This window comes from Hemitrygon akajei, chromosome 20 (genome assembly GCF_048418815.1).
Source record: "Hemitrygon akajei chromosome 20, sHemAka1.3, whole genome shotgun sequence".
NCBI classification, from domain to species: Eukaryota; Metazoa; Chordata; class Chondrichthyes; order Myliobatiformes; family Dasyatidae; genus Hemitrygon; species Hemitrygon akajei.
This window is the reverse complement of record NC_133143.1, coordinates 72,647,719-72,664,919: the sequence shown is the minus strand read 5'-3', so window position 1 is coordinate 72,664,919 and position 17,201 is coordinate 72,647,719. Positions and strand designations below refer to the sequence as shown.

General features: G+C 41.5%; 1 protein-coding gene across 5 annotated transcripts in view; it reads right to left on the bottom strand.

Annotated features, from left to right (window-relative positions):
• Positions 1–17,201, bottom strand: part of hycc1 (hyccin PI4KA lipid kinase complex subunit 1) — a 153,605-nt gene that overhangs the window by 14,946 nt on the left and 121,458 nt on the right. For 4 of the 5 annotated variants that reach the window (XM_073024619.1, XM_073024620.1, XM_073024618.1 and 1 more), the window contains 2 exons: positions 13,583–13,670; positions 12,762–12,921 (listed from right to left, as the gene is read on the bottom strand). In XM_073024619.1, coding sequence (XP_072880720.1) covers positions 12,762–12,921; positions 13,583–13,670 — 248 coding nt within the window. Of the gene's footprint in view, positions 1–10,721; positions 11,295–12,761; positions 12,922–13,582; positions 13,671–17,201 lie in introns of those variants that run through there. The other variant, XM_073024622.1, reaches the window with a different exon arrangement.

The following is a 17,201-nucleotide window of genomic DNA, read 5'->3' as shown; positions in this document are numbered from 1 at the left end:
ACTAGTCCTTTCAACATTCGGTAGACGTGAATGAGATGCCCACATATTCTTCTAAATTCCAGTGAGTACATATCCAAAGCTACCAAATGCTCCTCATATGTTAACCTCTTCATTCTTGGAATCATCCTCGTGAATCTCCTCTGGACTCCCTCCAATGACAGCACATCCTTTCTGAGATAAGGGGCCCAAAACTGTTGACAATGCTCCAAATGCAGCCTAACTAGTGTCTTATAAAACTTCAGCATTATCTGGGGTTTTTTCCCCTTGAAATAAATGCCAACATTGTATTTGCCTTGTTTATCACAATTCGACCTTGAATGAACCTTTTGGGAGTCTTGCATGAGGACTTCCAAGTACCTTGTAGTTTTGATGTTTGAATTTACTCCCCATTTAGATAACAATCTGCAGTATTGTTCTGTTTACCAAAATGAATTGTTGTACATTTCTTAACTGTATTCCATCTACCAATTTTTTGCCCATTCTTCCAATTTGTCTAAGTCCTGTTGCAATCACATTAATTGCTCAGCACTACCTACCCCTCCACCTATCTTCGTATCATCCGCAAACTCCATTGCCTCTCCTTCGTTCACTTTACTTGTTAATTCATCGAAGAATTCCAACAGATTTGTCAGGCAAGATTACCTTTTACAGAAACCATGCTGTCCTTGACTTATTTTATCATTAGCCTCCAAGTATCCAGAAACCTCGTTCTTAAATATGGACTCCCACACTTTCCCAAACACTGAAGTTAGGCTAACTGGACTATAATTTCCTCTGTTGTCTTCCTCCTTTCTTACAGAGTAGAGTGACATTTGCAATTTTCCAGTCCTTCAGGATCATGCCAGAATCAAGTGATTCTTGAAAGATCACGACCAATGCATCCATTATCTCTTCAGCAACCCCTTTCAGGACTCTGAGATGTGGTCCATCTGATCCAGGTGACTTATCCACCTTAAAACCTTTCAATTTGCCAAGCACTTTTTCCTTTGTAACAGCAATGGCTTTCACTCCTGCTCCCTGAAACTCACAGACATCTGGCATACAGCTAGTGTCTTCCACAGTGAAGACTGAAGTAAAGTACTTATTAAGCTTAACATAGAACATAGAATAGTACAGCACAGTACAGGCCCGTCGGCCCACAATGTTGTGCCGACCCTTAAACCCTGCCTCCCATACAACCACTCACCTTAAATTCCTCCATATACCTGTCTAGTAGTCTCTTAAATTTCACTAGTGTATCTGCCTCCACCACTGACTCAGGCAGTGCATTCCACACACCAACCACTCTGAGTAAAAACCCTACCTCTAATATCCCCCTTGAATTTTCCACCCCTTACCTTAAAGCCATGTCCTCGTGTATTGAGCAGTGGTGCCCTGGGGAAGAGGCGCTGGCTGTCCATTCTATCTATTCCTCTCAATATCTTGTATACCTCTATCATGTCTCCTCTCATCCTCCTTCTCTTCAAAGAGTAAAGCCCTAGTTCCCTTAATCTCTGATCATAACGCATACTCTCTAAACTAGGCAGCATCCTAGTAAATCTCCTCTGTACCCTTTCCAATGCTTCCACATCCTTCCTATAGTGAGGTGACCAGAACTGGACACAGTACTCCAAGTGTGGCTTAACCAGAGTTTTATAGAGCTGCATCATTACATCGCGACTCTTAAACTCTATCCCTCGACTTATGAAAGCTAACACCCCATAAGCTTCCTTAACTACCCTATCTACCTGTGAGGCAACTTTCAGGGATCTGTGTTCATGTACCCCCTAATCCCTCTGCTCCTCCACACTACCAAGTATCCTGCCATTTACTTTATACACTGCCTTGGAGTTTGTCCTTCCAAAGTGTATCACCTCACACTTCTCCAGGTTGAACTCCATCTACCACTTCTCAGCCCACTTCTGCATCCTATCATAGTACATAGAACATAGAATAGTACAGCACATTACCAATGTCTCTCTGCAGTCTTCCACAATCCTCTACACTATCCACAACACCACCAACCAAACTTTGTGTCATTTGCAAACTTGCCAACCCACCATTCTACCTCCACATCCAGGTCGTTAATAAAAATCACGAAAAGTAGAGGTCCCAGAACCGATCCTTGTGGGACACCACTAGTCGCAACCCTCCAATCTGAATGTACTCCCTCCACCACAACCCTCTGCTTTCCGCAAGCAAGCCAATTCTAAATCCACCTGGCCAAACTTCCCTGGATCCCATGCCTTCTGACTTTCTGAATAAGCCTACCGTATGGAACCTTGTCAAATGCCTTACTAAAATCCATGTAGATCTCATCCACTGCACTACCCTCATCTATATTCCTGGTCACCTCCTCAAAGAACTTTATCAGGCTTGTTAGACATGATCTGCCCTTCACAAAGCCATGCTAACTGTCCCTGATCAGACCATGATTCTCTAAATGCCCATAGATCCTATCTCTAAGAATTTTTTCCAACAGCTTCCCCACCACAGACATGAAGCTCACTGGTCTATAATTACCCGGACTATCCCTACTAACTTTTTTGAACAAGGGGTTAACATTCGCCTCCCTCCAATCCTCTGTTACCATTCTCATGGACAACGAGGACATAAAGATCCTAGCCGGAGGCTCAGCAATCTCTTCCCTCACCTCTTGGAGCAGCCTAGAGAATATTCTGTTAGGCCCCGAAGACTTATCCGTCCTAATGTATTTTAACAACTCCAACACCTCCTGTCCCTTAATATCAACATACTCCAGAACATTAACCTCACTCATACTGTCCTCACCGTCATCAAGTTCCCTCTCATTGGTGAATACTGAAGAGAAGTATTCATTAAGGACCTCGCTCACTTCCACAGCCTCCAGGCACATCTTCCCACCTTTAACTCTAATCGGTCCTACATTCACTCCTGTCATCCTCTTGTTCTACACATAATTGAAGAATGCCTTGGGGTTTTCCTTTACCCTACTCACCAAGGCCTTCTCATGTCTCCTTCTTGCTCTTCTCAGCCCCTTCTTAAGCTACTTTCTTGCTACCCTATATTCCTCAATAGACCCATCTGATCTTTGCTTCCTAAACCTCATGTATGCTGCCTTCTTCCACCTGACTAGATTTTCCACCTCACTTGTCACCCATGGTTCCTTCACCCTACCATTCTTTATCTTCCTCACCGGGACAAATTTATCCTTAAAATCCTGCAAGGTATCCCTAAACATCAACCACATGTCATAGTACATTTCCCTGCAAAAACATATCCCAATTCACACCCCCAAGTTCCAGCCTTATAGCTTCATAATTTGCCCTTCCCCAATTAAAAATTTTCCTGTCCTCTCTGATTCTATCCTTTTCCATGATAATGCTAAAGGCCAGGGAGCGGTGGTCACTTTCCCCCAGATGTTCACCCACTGAGAGATCTGTGACCTGACCCGGTTCATTACCTAATACTAGATCTAGTATGACATTCCCCCTAGTCGACCTGACAACATACTGTGACAGGAATCTGTCCTGGACACACTGAACAAACTCTGCCCCATCTAAACCATTGGAACCAATTGGGTGCCAATCAATATTAGGGAAGTTAAAGTCACCCATGATAACAACCCCGTTATTTTGGCACCTTGCCAAAACCTGCCTCCCAATCTGTTCCCCAGTATCTCTGCTGCTACCAGGGGGCCTATAGAATACTCCCAATACAGTAACTGCTCCCTTCCTGTTCCTGAGTTCCACCCATACTGACTCAAAAGAGGATCCTGCTACATTTCCCACCCTTTCTGTAGCTGTAATAGTATCCCCGACCAGTTATGTCACCCCTCCTCCCCCCCATCTCTATCCCTTTTAAAGCACTGAAATCCAGGAATATTGAGAATCCATTCCTGCTCTGGTGCCAGCCAAATCTCTGTAATGGCCACTACATCATAATTCCATGTATGTATCCAAGCTCTCAGTTCATCACCTTTGTTCCTGATGCTTCTTGCATTGAAGTACATGCACTTTAGCCCTTCTACCTTACTACCTTTACACACTTTATTCTGCTTCTCTTTCCTCAAAGCCTCTTTATATGTTAGATCTGGCTTTACGCTATGCACTATACTTGCAGTTCTCAAATGACCTTCAACCTCCTCCACCTCACTATCTGCTCTAACACTCTGGTTCCCCTCCCCCTGTAAATCTAGTTTAAACCCCCCGGAGCAGCACTAGCAAACCTTCCTGCAAGGATGTTAGTCCCCCTCCAGTTCAGGTGCAACCCGCCCCGTCGGAACAGGTCCTACCTTCCCTGGAACAAGGCTCAATTGTCCAGAAACACGAAGCCCTCCCTCCTGCACCAATTCCTTAGCCAGGTATTTAGTTGCATTATCTTCCTATTTCTAGCCTCACTAGCATGTGGCACTGGTAGCAATCCTGAGTTTGCAACCCTGGAGGTCCTCTGTCCTTTAACTTTGCACCTAACTCCCTAAACTCTCTTTGCAGGACCTCCTCCTTCTTCCTATCCACGTCATTGGTCCCTACATGGACCATGACATCTGGCTGCTCACCCTCCCTCTTGAGAATACGGAGAACTCGATCCGAGATATCGCGTTTGTCTGCCATTATTTTGCCCCCCCCCCCCATTACACCTCACCAACATCATTTTCCAGCGGTCCAATATCAACTCTCACCTCCCTTTTATTCTTTATAACTGAACAAACTTCTAGCATTCTGCTTTACATGATCTTTGTTTGAGTAACCATTAAAATAACTAGTGAGCTGAACCTTGTACACATTATACAGCTTTTATCTATTCTGCTTAGTGTTTCAATTCAGTGTATTCAGTATAAAGTTGGTCAAGTGTAACTTTAATATCTTTGGTAATCATTCTTGAATCCCTAGGGTTTCCACAGGTTTTCTAATTTTCCAATATATCTTTGCATAAGAATTCAATACCTTTTCTATCATCAACATTAAACTGATTGTTTTTACCCTCTTTTTAAAACCAGATTTCACAAATTATCCTGCAATTTTCTGGCATTATTATGTAATAATACCTGATTCTTGAAAATTATATATTAAAGAAAATAATACTGGTTTACAAATATATTAAGGAAAATGGTGTTGCCAAGTTAGAAAGCAAATCATAAAACACCCATATATACTGTATTCTGCAGAGCCAGCAATTAATTACTTTGAGAGAAAGTTCTCTGAACTTGTTCATACGTTAAGTTCATACTCTAGGAAATAGTGTGGAGAATACAGATTAAGTGAATTTTTCCTTGACAAACTAAATTGGGTGGATTTAAGTTTTAATAATATCAGCTGGATAATATTTTAAGTTTTTTACTCACACCATTATATTGATCTGATTTTCTAAGCAGCAAGCTGCCAATTGCAATTAAATTACAGGGCTTCAGCACTTAAATATATCATTATTATACCTCTGAAGAGTCAAATATCAATTTCATCCAGCAAGATGGATTCAGTGAAACCATTCTCTGACCCAGAAACAAGTACATTTTTGTTACAACCATGTTTTGAATGTAGATAACTGGGTATTTTGTTACTTTTTAAATGAAGATTTCAGAACTATTGCTCATGCCATGATCAATTTCACAATATATTATCTTTAAATTTCATTCTCATAGTACTGTCTGACAACAGAAATGAATACCATTGGCCTTTGGAATTACATCGTGCTTAGGCATCATCCTTGATGAAGATGGCATTGAATGAAACATCGATGGTGTTTAATGCAGACAAGTGTGAGGTATTGCACTTTGGAAGGACAAACCAAGGTAGAACATACAAGGTAAATGGTAGGGCACTGAGGAGTGCAGTAGAACAGAGGGATCTGGGAATACAGATACATAATTCCCTAAAAGTGCTGTCACAAGTAGATAGGGTCGTAAAGAGAGCTTTTGGCACATTGGCCTTTATAAATCAAAGTACTGAGTATAAGAGTTGGAATGTTATGGTGAGGTTGTATAAGACATTGGTGAGGATGAATCTGGAGTATTGTGTGCAGTTTTGTCCACCTAATTACAGTAAGGATATTAATAAGGTTGAAAGAGTGCAGAGAAGGTTCACAAGGATGTTGCCAGGACTTGAGAAACTGAGTTGCAGAGAAAGGTTGAATAGGTTAGGACTTTATTCCCTGGAGCGTAGAAGAGTGAGGGGAGATTTGATAGAGGTATATAAAATTATGATGGGTATAGACAGAGTGAATGCAAGCAGGCTTTTTTCACTGACGCTAGGGGAGAAAGAAACCAGGGGACATGGGTTAAGGGTGAAGGGGGAAAAGTTTAAAGGGAACTTTAGGGGGAGCTTCTTCACACAAAGAGTAGTGGGAGTGTGGAATGAGCTGCCAGTTGAAGTGGTGAATGCAGGCTCACTTTTAACATTTAAGAAAAACTTGGACAGGTACATGGATGAGAGGGGTATGGTCTAGGTGCAGGTCAGTGGGACTAGGTTGAAAAATGGTTCGGCACAGCCAAGGGCCAAAAGGCCTGTTTCTGTGCTGTAATGTTCTATGGTTCTAACATCAATTAAAATCAATACCTGTACCCGGTCGGAGCCTGAGGACAGTTTATTTGTCATAAGCACAGGGAAAGCACTAGAACCTTTGTCCTGTTTATTCATTTTATTCAGGAGTTGTTTCCTTGCTTGAAATCCATTAATCACAACCCATTGAATTATAATCTGTTCAGTGTACACACATAGCCATATGATGTTGATTGTGACAGAGGGAATAGACAATACAGTCATGATAGTTGGAAGGTATAATTTGTTATCTAGTTATTAAAGAGTTACTAAAACAATGGAAATTTTCATTCCTCAATGATCAAAAATATGTTATTGGATTCCTTAGGAATCAGTAAAATAAAAGGTAACAACTACCTATTCTCAGCACTGCCAAATATACAGTATAGGCATTAAAAACAAAATACTAGAAACACTCAATAAGGTCATGCAACATCTGTGGAAAGAGGTAACCTTTCCGGATAGGATCCTTCTAACAGTGGAGTTAATTGTCAATTGCAGACATGTGGAGATTTGTAAAGAACAAAGTAAATATTTCTGATAGTGAAACCAAATGAGTAATGTTGCAATTGGAAGCACAGTATGGATATTTGTCTGGGAGATGTGCTGATAATAACATAGCTATGGAATCTGCCCAGCAAGCTGACAATACTAATATATAGAGAAGCAACAAGTCAAATATCGCAGATGGATGGTGGGTGAAAGGTGGGGATTGGGAGCTTTGCTTCGTTCAGTTCAAGAGAGTGTGTAAAAGTGAAAGTCTCTGTCGATTACAGCAAAGAAGAAACCACAATTAGGAAGGACAATATTTCAAAGGCACTTTACAGAAAGTATCATTATTGAAGATAGAGGAAAAGGAAAAATGGAATGGAAACCTAATATGAGTTGAGGATGAGCCAGCAGGTTTATAAGTAGATGGTGTAAAATAAAATGTGCATGTAAGGAAGGACAAGCCAATGACTGGGTACGAATGCAGACAGAGCAAAGAGTTAAGTTATACCACAAAAGCAAAATTCATAAGGACAAAGAATGCAGGACTGAAGATGCTGTTTTTAAATGCGCATGGCATCCAGAATAAGGTGGATGAACTCGTGGCGCAATCAGCTTATAACGTTGTGGGCATCACTGAGTTGTGGCTGGCGGCGCGACGCAGTTTGCAGCGGCCACTCCGGAGCTGATATCTGTTATCTGTTAAGCGGGGTGCCGTGAACAATCCTAATCTGATGAAAAACAGACGTGGGAGCACGGAGGAACATCTGGAAATCTCCAGGAAGGCCTTCTTCGTTGCTGCTGCTGTTGTGAGGTCCGGGTCTCTGCTGAGAAGAGCAAGCCCTCAGTCCTCAGGGTCGCATTGCCGATGGCTGTTGGTGGGGGCGTTGTAGTGCGCTCGGCAGAGGATGGTGCTCAGAGAGGCTGTGCCGGAGGGATGTTCGGAGACTTGGAGGTTCGACAGACTCGGGAGTCCGCTGCGGTCGGGGCGCTTTCATTGTGTGCTGCGTCTGCGAGGCTGAGTCCGGCGCCATGGAAGCCCATAGCGGGGATATTCCCTTCTGCCGCCTGCGTGGGTTGACGAGTCTATCGGGACTCTGAGGACTTGTGGAAACTGTACTGTGGTTTCTTTCGAACTTATAGTCTTTTAACATCTTTGGACTATTTTTACTGTGCCCATGGTCTGTTTTTTTTAATCAATTATGGTATTATCTGCACTGTTGTAACTACACATTTGTATATGTGAACTATAACTATATGTAACTATGTGGTTTTGTGTAAGTCTTGTAGCTTTAGTTTTTGGTTTGTAAGGTGGTCTCTTGACTTGGTGTGTCTGGGTACTCTTGTTTTGTCTGTTGGGTTTGGAGCTCCTTTACAGGGAACGTGTTAAGATAGTAGCGCGATATTAATACGCAGCAGCCTCTCTGGACTCTGGATTTGGGGATTACCAAACGTTATGTGGATTTTCTGGTGTAGTCTGTTTTGTTGTGTGCTTTTGTGATATCATTCTGGAGAACATTTTCTCATTTTTTAACTGCATTGCATTTGTGGTTTCTAAATGACAATAAACTGAAACTGAAACTGAACTGAACTGAAGAAGGTTAGAGTTGGGAGTTTAACATCAAAGGATATACTTTGTATCAAAAGGACAGGGAAGAGATGGAATTACATCTTCAGAAAGAGATGACATAGGGTCAGAGAATGTCAAATCTTTGTGGGTGGAGTTAAGAAACTACAAGGGTAAAAAATCATTATGGGAATCATATATAGACCACTAAATAGTAGCTAAGATGTGGGGTTGAGATTCCAGAGGGAGCTAGAAAAGGCATGTAATAAGGGTAATGTCACAATTGTAATGGGGGACTTCAGTATGCAAGGGGATTGGGAAAATCAGGTTGGTGTCAGATCGCAAGAGAGAGAATTTGTTGAATGTCTACAAGATGGCTTTTTAGAGTGGCTTGTGCTCAAGCCTACTAGAGGAAAGGCTATCTTAGATTGGTTATTATGTAATGACCCAGATTTTATTTGTCAGCTTAACATAAAGGAACCCTTAGGAGGCAGTGATCATAATATGATTGAATTCATACTGCAATTTGAGAGGGAGAAGCACAAGTCACATGTATCAGTATCATATTGGAATAAAGTGAATTACAGAGGCATGAGAGAGGAACTTGCCCAGGTGGCTTGGTGGAGGACAGAGGCAGGGATGATAGCAGAGCAGAGATGCCTGAAGTTCCTGGGAATAGTTCACAAGGCATAAGGTAGATATGTCCCACAGAAGAAGTTGGCATTTATTTCAAGGGGAATAGAATATAAAAACAAGAAGATAGTACTGAAGCTTTATGAGAACTAGTCAGGCTGCACTTGGAGTATTGTCAACAGTTTTGGGCCCTGTATCTCAGAAAGAATATATTGTCATTGCAGAGAGTCCAGAGGAGGTTCACGACAATGGTTCTGGGAATGAAGCGGTTAACATATGAGGAGTGTTTTGCAGCTTTGGGCCTGTACGCACTGGAATTTAGAAGAATGTGTGGGGATCTCATTCAAACCTACCAAATGTTGAAAGAACTAGAAAAGGTGGCTGTGGAGACGGTTTCCTTTGGTAGAGGTATCCAGAACTAAAGGGCACAGCTTCAAAATTGAAGGGTGACCTTTTAGAACAGAAGTAAGGAGGAATTTTTTTAGCCAAAGAGTGGTGAATCTGTGGAAGGCTCTGCCACAGACTGTGGTGCAGGACAGGTCTGTGGGTATATTTAAAGTGGAAGTTGATAGATTCCTGATTGGTCAGGGCATCAAGGGATATGGTGAGAGGGCAGGTGTATGGGGTTGAATGGGATCTGTGTTTACTCATGATGAAATGGCAGAATGGACTTGATGGGCTGAATGGCCTAATTCTGCTCCTATGCCTTATGATCTTATGAGGCAAAATGGGAGAAAGTACTATCAAAATAATTGTAATGTCTATGGTTTGTTATGTACATTTATGTTTAATCTGCTCCCTGTGATGAACACAGATATAAAAGAAGGGAAGAATCAGATGAATCATGTTAAGCTGAGAACAGAGTGAATAATGGCAGCAAAGTTAGTGAAATTTGTGATCTATGAGTATAGGATTGAAAGACTGTTCCACAAGAAGTGCGTTGGGAGATCAACTATCATAAATAAGTCAGCAGCACCATGGTATAATGGACAGCTGGAGGTTGTCAACATCCACACTTCCATTTTGTTCTCTCTTACTTCCAAACACTTATGTTAATCTTCCCCATCTATATATTTGAACTTGCAAATTGCCAGAGTGAACAGCCAATCTATTTGTGTAACTGCCTGAGCAATTCAAGCTACCATAATAGAAATATAGATACCAACTGTAAATTAAGAGCAGCATGATGGTAAAACTACCACCTCACACCACCAGTTTGCACTCTGGCCCTGGGTGTTGTCTGTACATTATCTGGCCTTCCTCCAACTTCACAATGACTCTGGTGTGTAGGTCAATGATAGAATAGAAAGAGGGGAGGTGTGTTGGTGAATGGTAGAATAGGAAGGGGAGAGTGGATGTGTTGTTGAATGGTAGAATAGGAAGGGGAGAGTGGGTGTGTAGATAAATTATAGAATAGGAAGGGGAGAGTGGGTGTGTTGTTGTTTGGTAGGATAGGAAGGGAGAGGGGGTGTATTGGTGAATGGTAGAATAGGAAGGGAAGAGGGGGTGTGTAGGTGAATGGTAGAATACGAAAGGGAGAGGGATGTGTAGGTGAATGGTAGAATAGGAAGGGAAGAGGGGGAGGGGTGTGTTGGTGAATGACCGAATAGGAAGGGGAGAGGAGGTATGTAGGTGAATGATAGAATACAAAGGAAGGAGTGTGTGTGTTGGTGAATGATAGAATAGGAAGGAGAGAAGGGGTATTTGATTATAATGTGGAGAACAAAGAAAAGATTAATGCAGAATTAGTGTAAATGGTTTCTTGATGGTCAGCATGAACGCGATGGAACAAAGGGACAGTTTCCATGTCATATCTCTATACTCTGCTCAAATTTATTGCTATAAAGTAATTTTCTATGAGTTCCATACCTTCTAGTGCATCAAATGAATTAAACTGAACCACAAAAGCAATACAAAGTTCGTTAAACAGATTTTTATATTAGTTTTGTTGCAAAATCATCAGAATCTTTTATCAGACCATGTAAAGAGGAACAAATAACTTACTTTTCATCAACACCAATAAAATATTTTAAACACAGCTTCATTTTTCCTGAGTGGCACTGCAAAACCGTATCTATTGCTTCTATTGCAGTACACATTTCAGGTATGTGCTGAAATCACATAAGATATCACACAATAAGAGAGTGAAGGTGCTATTCCCAGAAAACAGTGGGGAACTTAATATTCACTTTCTTATAAATTAACAACAAGACACCAGATTTATCAAATTCATTTTCAGTTTTTATCATGGTGGAATTAAAAATCCAAATTTCAGTTTGGCCCAACAATACCATAACCACTACAGCAATAATAAGGAGCCCCTTTAGTGAACCATCTTCACATGTAATAAAAATGTGTGATTAACATAAATGATCATAGATTTCCTTATTTATTGTCTGGGGGTGGGGGCAGTATTACATAGTTCTCTTGTGCTCTCCTGGCCATTTCTCTTTCACCTTTACAATTCTTCAGGATGATATGCAGGTAACCAATTCCCAGTCCATGTCAAGTTACAGTATGTACCTTCAGAAATATTTAATGAAGTGCCCAGGTTGACTCGCATAGATGTGCTGAGGAGATGTGGTGATACTTTGCAGGCAGCTAACAAAACTACTAAAAATTCTACTAAGTATACTTTGACTAGACGATGATCACTGCAGTCAGCAGCCTGTAATTTCCAAACTGGGACTGTCTGTGCTCTCGAATATGCAGGTATGGCTGAGATGGCCATTGCTGGAGCGTACTTGGGGATGGAGTGAAATTTGGGCTGGATTGAAGTGGCAGGGCCCACCCAGGCCTGAGAGCAGATAACAAACTGATGTATAGCTGATTTAAGTGCTGAGCTAGATTTAAATGATGAAGGCCTTCGGGGCCGAGTGCACAGGACAAACTGGTGTTCGGTTCACTACTCCGTGAGGCTTTACTCGACTCAGTGCTGAACTGACTCTGCAGCTGCGGCCTAGAGCCATTGGCATGCACTTAGTGCTGAGTCTGGTGCCGTGGCTGTGGCATACAGCAATTGGCATTTACCTCAGCACTGAGTCTGGCTCCATGGCTGTGGCCTGCAGCCATCAGCACTCACCTCAGCACTGAGCCTGACTATGTGGCTGAGGACTTACTTTTGGGGATTGTGCAGTTCATTTTCTGTGGCTTGTTTGTTTGTTTTTTAATTGTTTGCACGATCTGTTGTTTCTTCTTCGCACACTGGACGTATGACTCTCTTTGTGGTGTTTTTGTGAATGTTATTGTTTCTTTGTTTCATGGCATGGCTGCTTCTCAAGATTGTATATGGTTTACATACTTCGATAATAAATGTATTTTGACACAGCTTTTTTCAAAAAGATGAATCTTAAAATTGTATATTCTACACATACTTTGATAATAAATGTACTTTGACACCACTTTTTTCCATCTTGTGTTATCTAATTCAAATGAACTACTTCTTATCCAAACTAAAATCTAAAATGTCATACCACCTTATGCAACAATGGGTAGATTGCTTTGTGCATAGTTATGAAATATTAAAGGTTATTTTGATCCAATTCTAACCATCTCCCTTACACTTATCTTGTTCTTACCATTCCTCTTCCATCGATGTCCTCGTATTGATAAACTCGTGACTGCATTCCGAGATATTCTGGATGAGGTTGGAGTTATCTCTACCTGAATACATCGTGGTGCATCTTTTGAAGATTTTAGGGCAGAAGGGGGCAATGTATTTTTGATTGCATTTCCAACCTACAAAAAGTTTCATTAACAGTAAGTTAAGTTCAGCATTTGCCATTTTATAAACAAGATGATAATAAAGCATAGAAACTCCACAATTCCATCATGGCTACTTTATTATCCCTCTCAACCCCATTCTCCTACCTTTTCCCCGTAACCTTTGACACCCTTACTGAGCAGGAACTTATCAATCTCTGCTTTAAATATACCCAATGATTTGGCCCCCACAGCCAGGCATTGAATTCTGCAGATTCACTACCATCTGGCTAAAGAAATTCCTCCTCATCTCTGTTCTGATAAGGGACATAGATCAAGAGACATTTTCCCAGGGTGGATATGGCTAATATGAGTGAGCATAGTTCTAAGGTGAGTTGAGGGTTAGGGTCAGTGTGGAATGTGCTACCAAAGGTGGTGGTAGAGGCAGGATACATTAAGGACATTTTAAAGACTCTTAGATGGGCACATAGATGATAGAAAAATTAGGGCTATATGGGAGGGAAGGATTAGATTAAAAAAGTTGCCTCAGCATCGTGGGCCAAAGGACCTGTGTTGTGATGTAATGTTCTAAGTATGTATTTGCATTTGGAGATCTAAGTTGTCATAAAAGAGCAATTTTAAAAATCATAACCCAATGGAATAAGTTCTAAATCTTAAATGTCACATGATTACCCACCAGTAGAGGTTCTGGAAACATTTCCAGTTGAGCTCTATACAACACATCATCCAGAGCTTTGCAAGCCAAGTCCCATTCTCCATTATATCTGGGGAGAGCAGAAATTATAAACAGTAAGCACTGTGAATCATCTATCCATACAAAATATTAATTTGTGTACAATATCTTCGAATAAGAAAAATATTTTTCATTCCTATTCAGGCTAGCGTAAAACACATCTAGATTTTAAATGTGAACACCCTAACTCCTTGTCCACATGCAGTGCCGTAGAATTATACAGATTGTTGTGATCTTTTAGAGACAAAGGAACCCTTAATGGAACAGTGTTAACCTCTGGGATGATACAGATCCCCAGGAGCTCATAATATGAAATATTAAATACAGTATTTATACAAGTGTGTCCCCACAAAATTATTCAGAGTCTTCCCCAATCAGAAGCCTGGATGAACCATGAGATCCAAAATCTGCTGAGAGCCAGATTAGAGACATCAAAGTCTGGAGACCTATAAACATAGAACATAGAAAACCTACAGCACAATACAGGCTTGTCGGCCCACAATGCTATGCCGAACATGTACTTACTTTAAAAATTGCCTAGGGTTACCCATAGCCCTCTATTTTTCTAAACTCCATGTACCTATCCAGGAGTCTCTTAAAAGACCCTATCGTATCCACCTCCACCACTGTCGCCAGCAGCCCACTCCACGCACTCACCACTCTTTGCATAAAAAACTTACCCCTGACATCTCCTCTGTACCTACTTCCAAGCACCTTAAAACTGTGCCCTCTCGTCTCCTTACTTTCTCAATAAGCCTTGCATGGGGTACCTTATCAAATGCCTTACTGAAATCCATACACACTACATCTGCTGCTCTTCCTTCGTCAATGTGTTTAGTCACATCCTCAAAAATTCAGTCAGGCTCGTAAGGCACGACTTGCCTTTGACAAAGCCATGCTGACTATTCCTAACCATATTATGCCTCTCCAAATGTTCATAAATCCTGCCTCTCAGGATCTTCTCCATCAACTTACCAACCACTGAAGTAAGACTCACTGGTCTATAATTTCCTGGGCTATCTCTACTCCCTTTCTTGATTATGGGAACAACATCTTGTTATGAACCCCAGTTTCAATTCCTGGGATGGTACATGATGTACTGGGAATCTGTGACTTTGTTTCTGTGAGTGTCATGCGAGGACCTACCCCAAGAGTATAAAAAGAGCAGCGAGATTGCTCCAGAGAGCCAAACTTTGGTGGAGGGTCGTTGTGTTTGGACAGCAGAGTCGTTAGTGAGAGTGAAGAGTGCAAGCTTCAATTGAACCCAAAAGGGAGTGCGTAGTCGATAACGCTGTGCATTTCGGAGGTGACTGACATTTCGTAATCCAAACGTGGATTTTTGGCACCCACTTTGGTGACCTCTGCAAAGTCTCGGGCGTGTGGTGACTTGTCCTGGAAAAGGGACTTCTCCTGTCAGTTACTTGGTGAAATTCTCACTTTTCGTGGACTCTTCGTAGACTCTTTGAAACAGACTGCATCGTGAACTCGCTTCCACTGTAAAGGTATGGTGGCTGCTTTGTGAGATCAGCGTTCGAGAGGTACTGTTTGTCTGCTGAATCGCTATCGGAAAGGTATGGTGGCCGTTTCTGGCATATTTCTGCGAGACTCGCTTCTTCACTGTATTTTTAAATCTTAGTCTTCAAGATCGTCTCTTTGCTACACTTCGAAACTAAAAGTCTCTCCTCTCAATTACCCCCTGAATCCTTGAAACTTCTGAACTGACATTCTAAGACTGCTCCAGTAAGATTCTGTTAAGAATTGTTTCTAAGTTTAACCATTTGGGAGCTATAGACACATAGCGCTGTTAACTTGGTTTTAAATTAGTCGCTTGTTCAATTTTCTATGTTTCTGCTTGAGTGTTAATAAACTTAGTTGTTTTGCAATAATTCCCTGACCCTGTTCCACATCTATTATTGCTGGTTCCACGTAGCAACCTGCAACCCTCCAATCCTCCGGAACCTTTCCTGTCCCCAGTAATGATGCAAAGATCATTGCTAGAGGATCAGCAATCTCCTCCCTTGCCTCCCACAGTAGCACGTCCGGTTCCGGTGACTTATCCAACTTGATGATTTCCAAAAGCTCCAACACACCCTCTTTCTTAATGTCTAAATGCTCAAGCTTTTCAATCTGCTGTAAGTCATTCCTACAATCACCAAGGTCCTTTTCCGTTCTGGATACTGAAGCAAAGTATTCATTAAGTACCTCAGCTATCTCCTCCAGTTCCATACACACTTTTCCACTGTCACACTTGATTGGTCCTATTCTCTCACGTCTTATCCTCTTGCTCTTCACATATTTGTAGAATGCCTTGGGGTTTTCCTTAATCCTGCTCGCCAAGGCCTTCTCATGGTCCCTTCTAGCTCTCCTAATTTTATTCTTAAGCTCCTTCTTGCTAGCCGTATAATTTTCTAGATCTTTCATTGCCTAGTTTTTTGAACCTTTCATAAGCCTTTCTTTTCTTCTTGACTACATTTTCAACAGCCTTTATACACCACGGTTCCTGTACCCTACCATCCCTTCCTTGTCTCACTGGAACGTACCTATGCAGAACATCACGCAAATATCCCCTGAACATTTGCCACATTCCTGTGGTACATTTCCCTGAGAACATCTTTTCCCAATTTATACTTCCAAGTTCCTGCCTGATAGCTCAATGGTGTGTTCACTGAAATCTTTAACCTCCCGCATCGGCATTGTTTGGTACCCACCTGCGTCAATTACACCAATGCCCAAGAAGAGTGTGGTGACCTGTCTCATTGACTATCATAGAGTCATAAAGTCATAGAAAAGTACAGCACCAAAGCAGGCCCTTTGGCCCATCTAGTTCATGCCAAACCATTCAAACAGCCTACTCCATCGACCTCCACTGGAATCATAGCCTTCTATATCCCAATTATCCATGTACCTATCCAAACTACTCATAAACATTGAAGTTGAATATGCATACACCATTAGTATTTGCAGCTCGTTCCACACTCTCATGACCTTCTGAGTGAAGATCCCCTTAAACTTTTCACCTATCACCCTTAACCCATAACCTCTTATTATAGTCCCACCCAACCTCAGTGGAAAAGCCTCCTTACATTTACCCTATCGATACACCTCAATTTTGTACACCTCCATCAAACTTCCTCTCAATTTTCTACATTCCAGGGAATAAAGTCCTAACCTATTCAATCTTTCCTCATAACTCAGCTCCTCCAGACCCAGCAACATCCTTGTAAGTTTTCTCTGTACTTTTTCAACCTTATTTACATCTTTCTTGTAGGTTGGTGACCAGAACTGCATAGAATATTCCAAATTAGGCCTCACCAATGTGTGAAACAACTTCAACATAACATCCCATCTCCTGTACTTTGATTTATAAAGGCCAATGTGCTAAAAGCTTCCTTTACGAAACTATCTGCCTCTGATGCCACTTTCAATGAATTATGAACCAGTATTCCCAGATCCCTTTGTTCTACAGCACTCTTCTGTGCCCCACCATTCACTGTGTAAGACCTATACCAGTTGGTTCAACTGAAGTGCAACAACATGCATTTTTCTGCATTAAATTCCATAT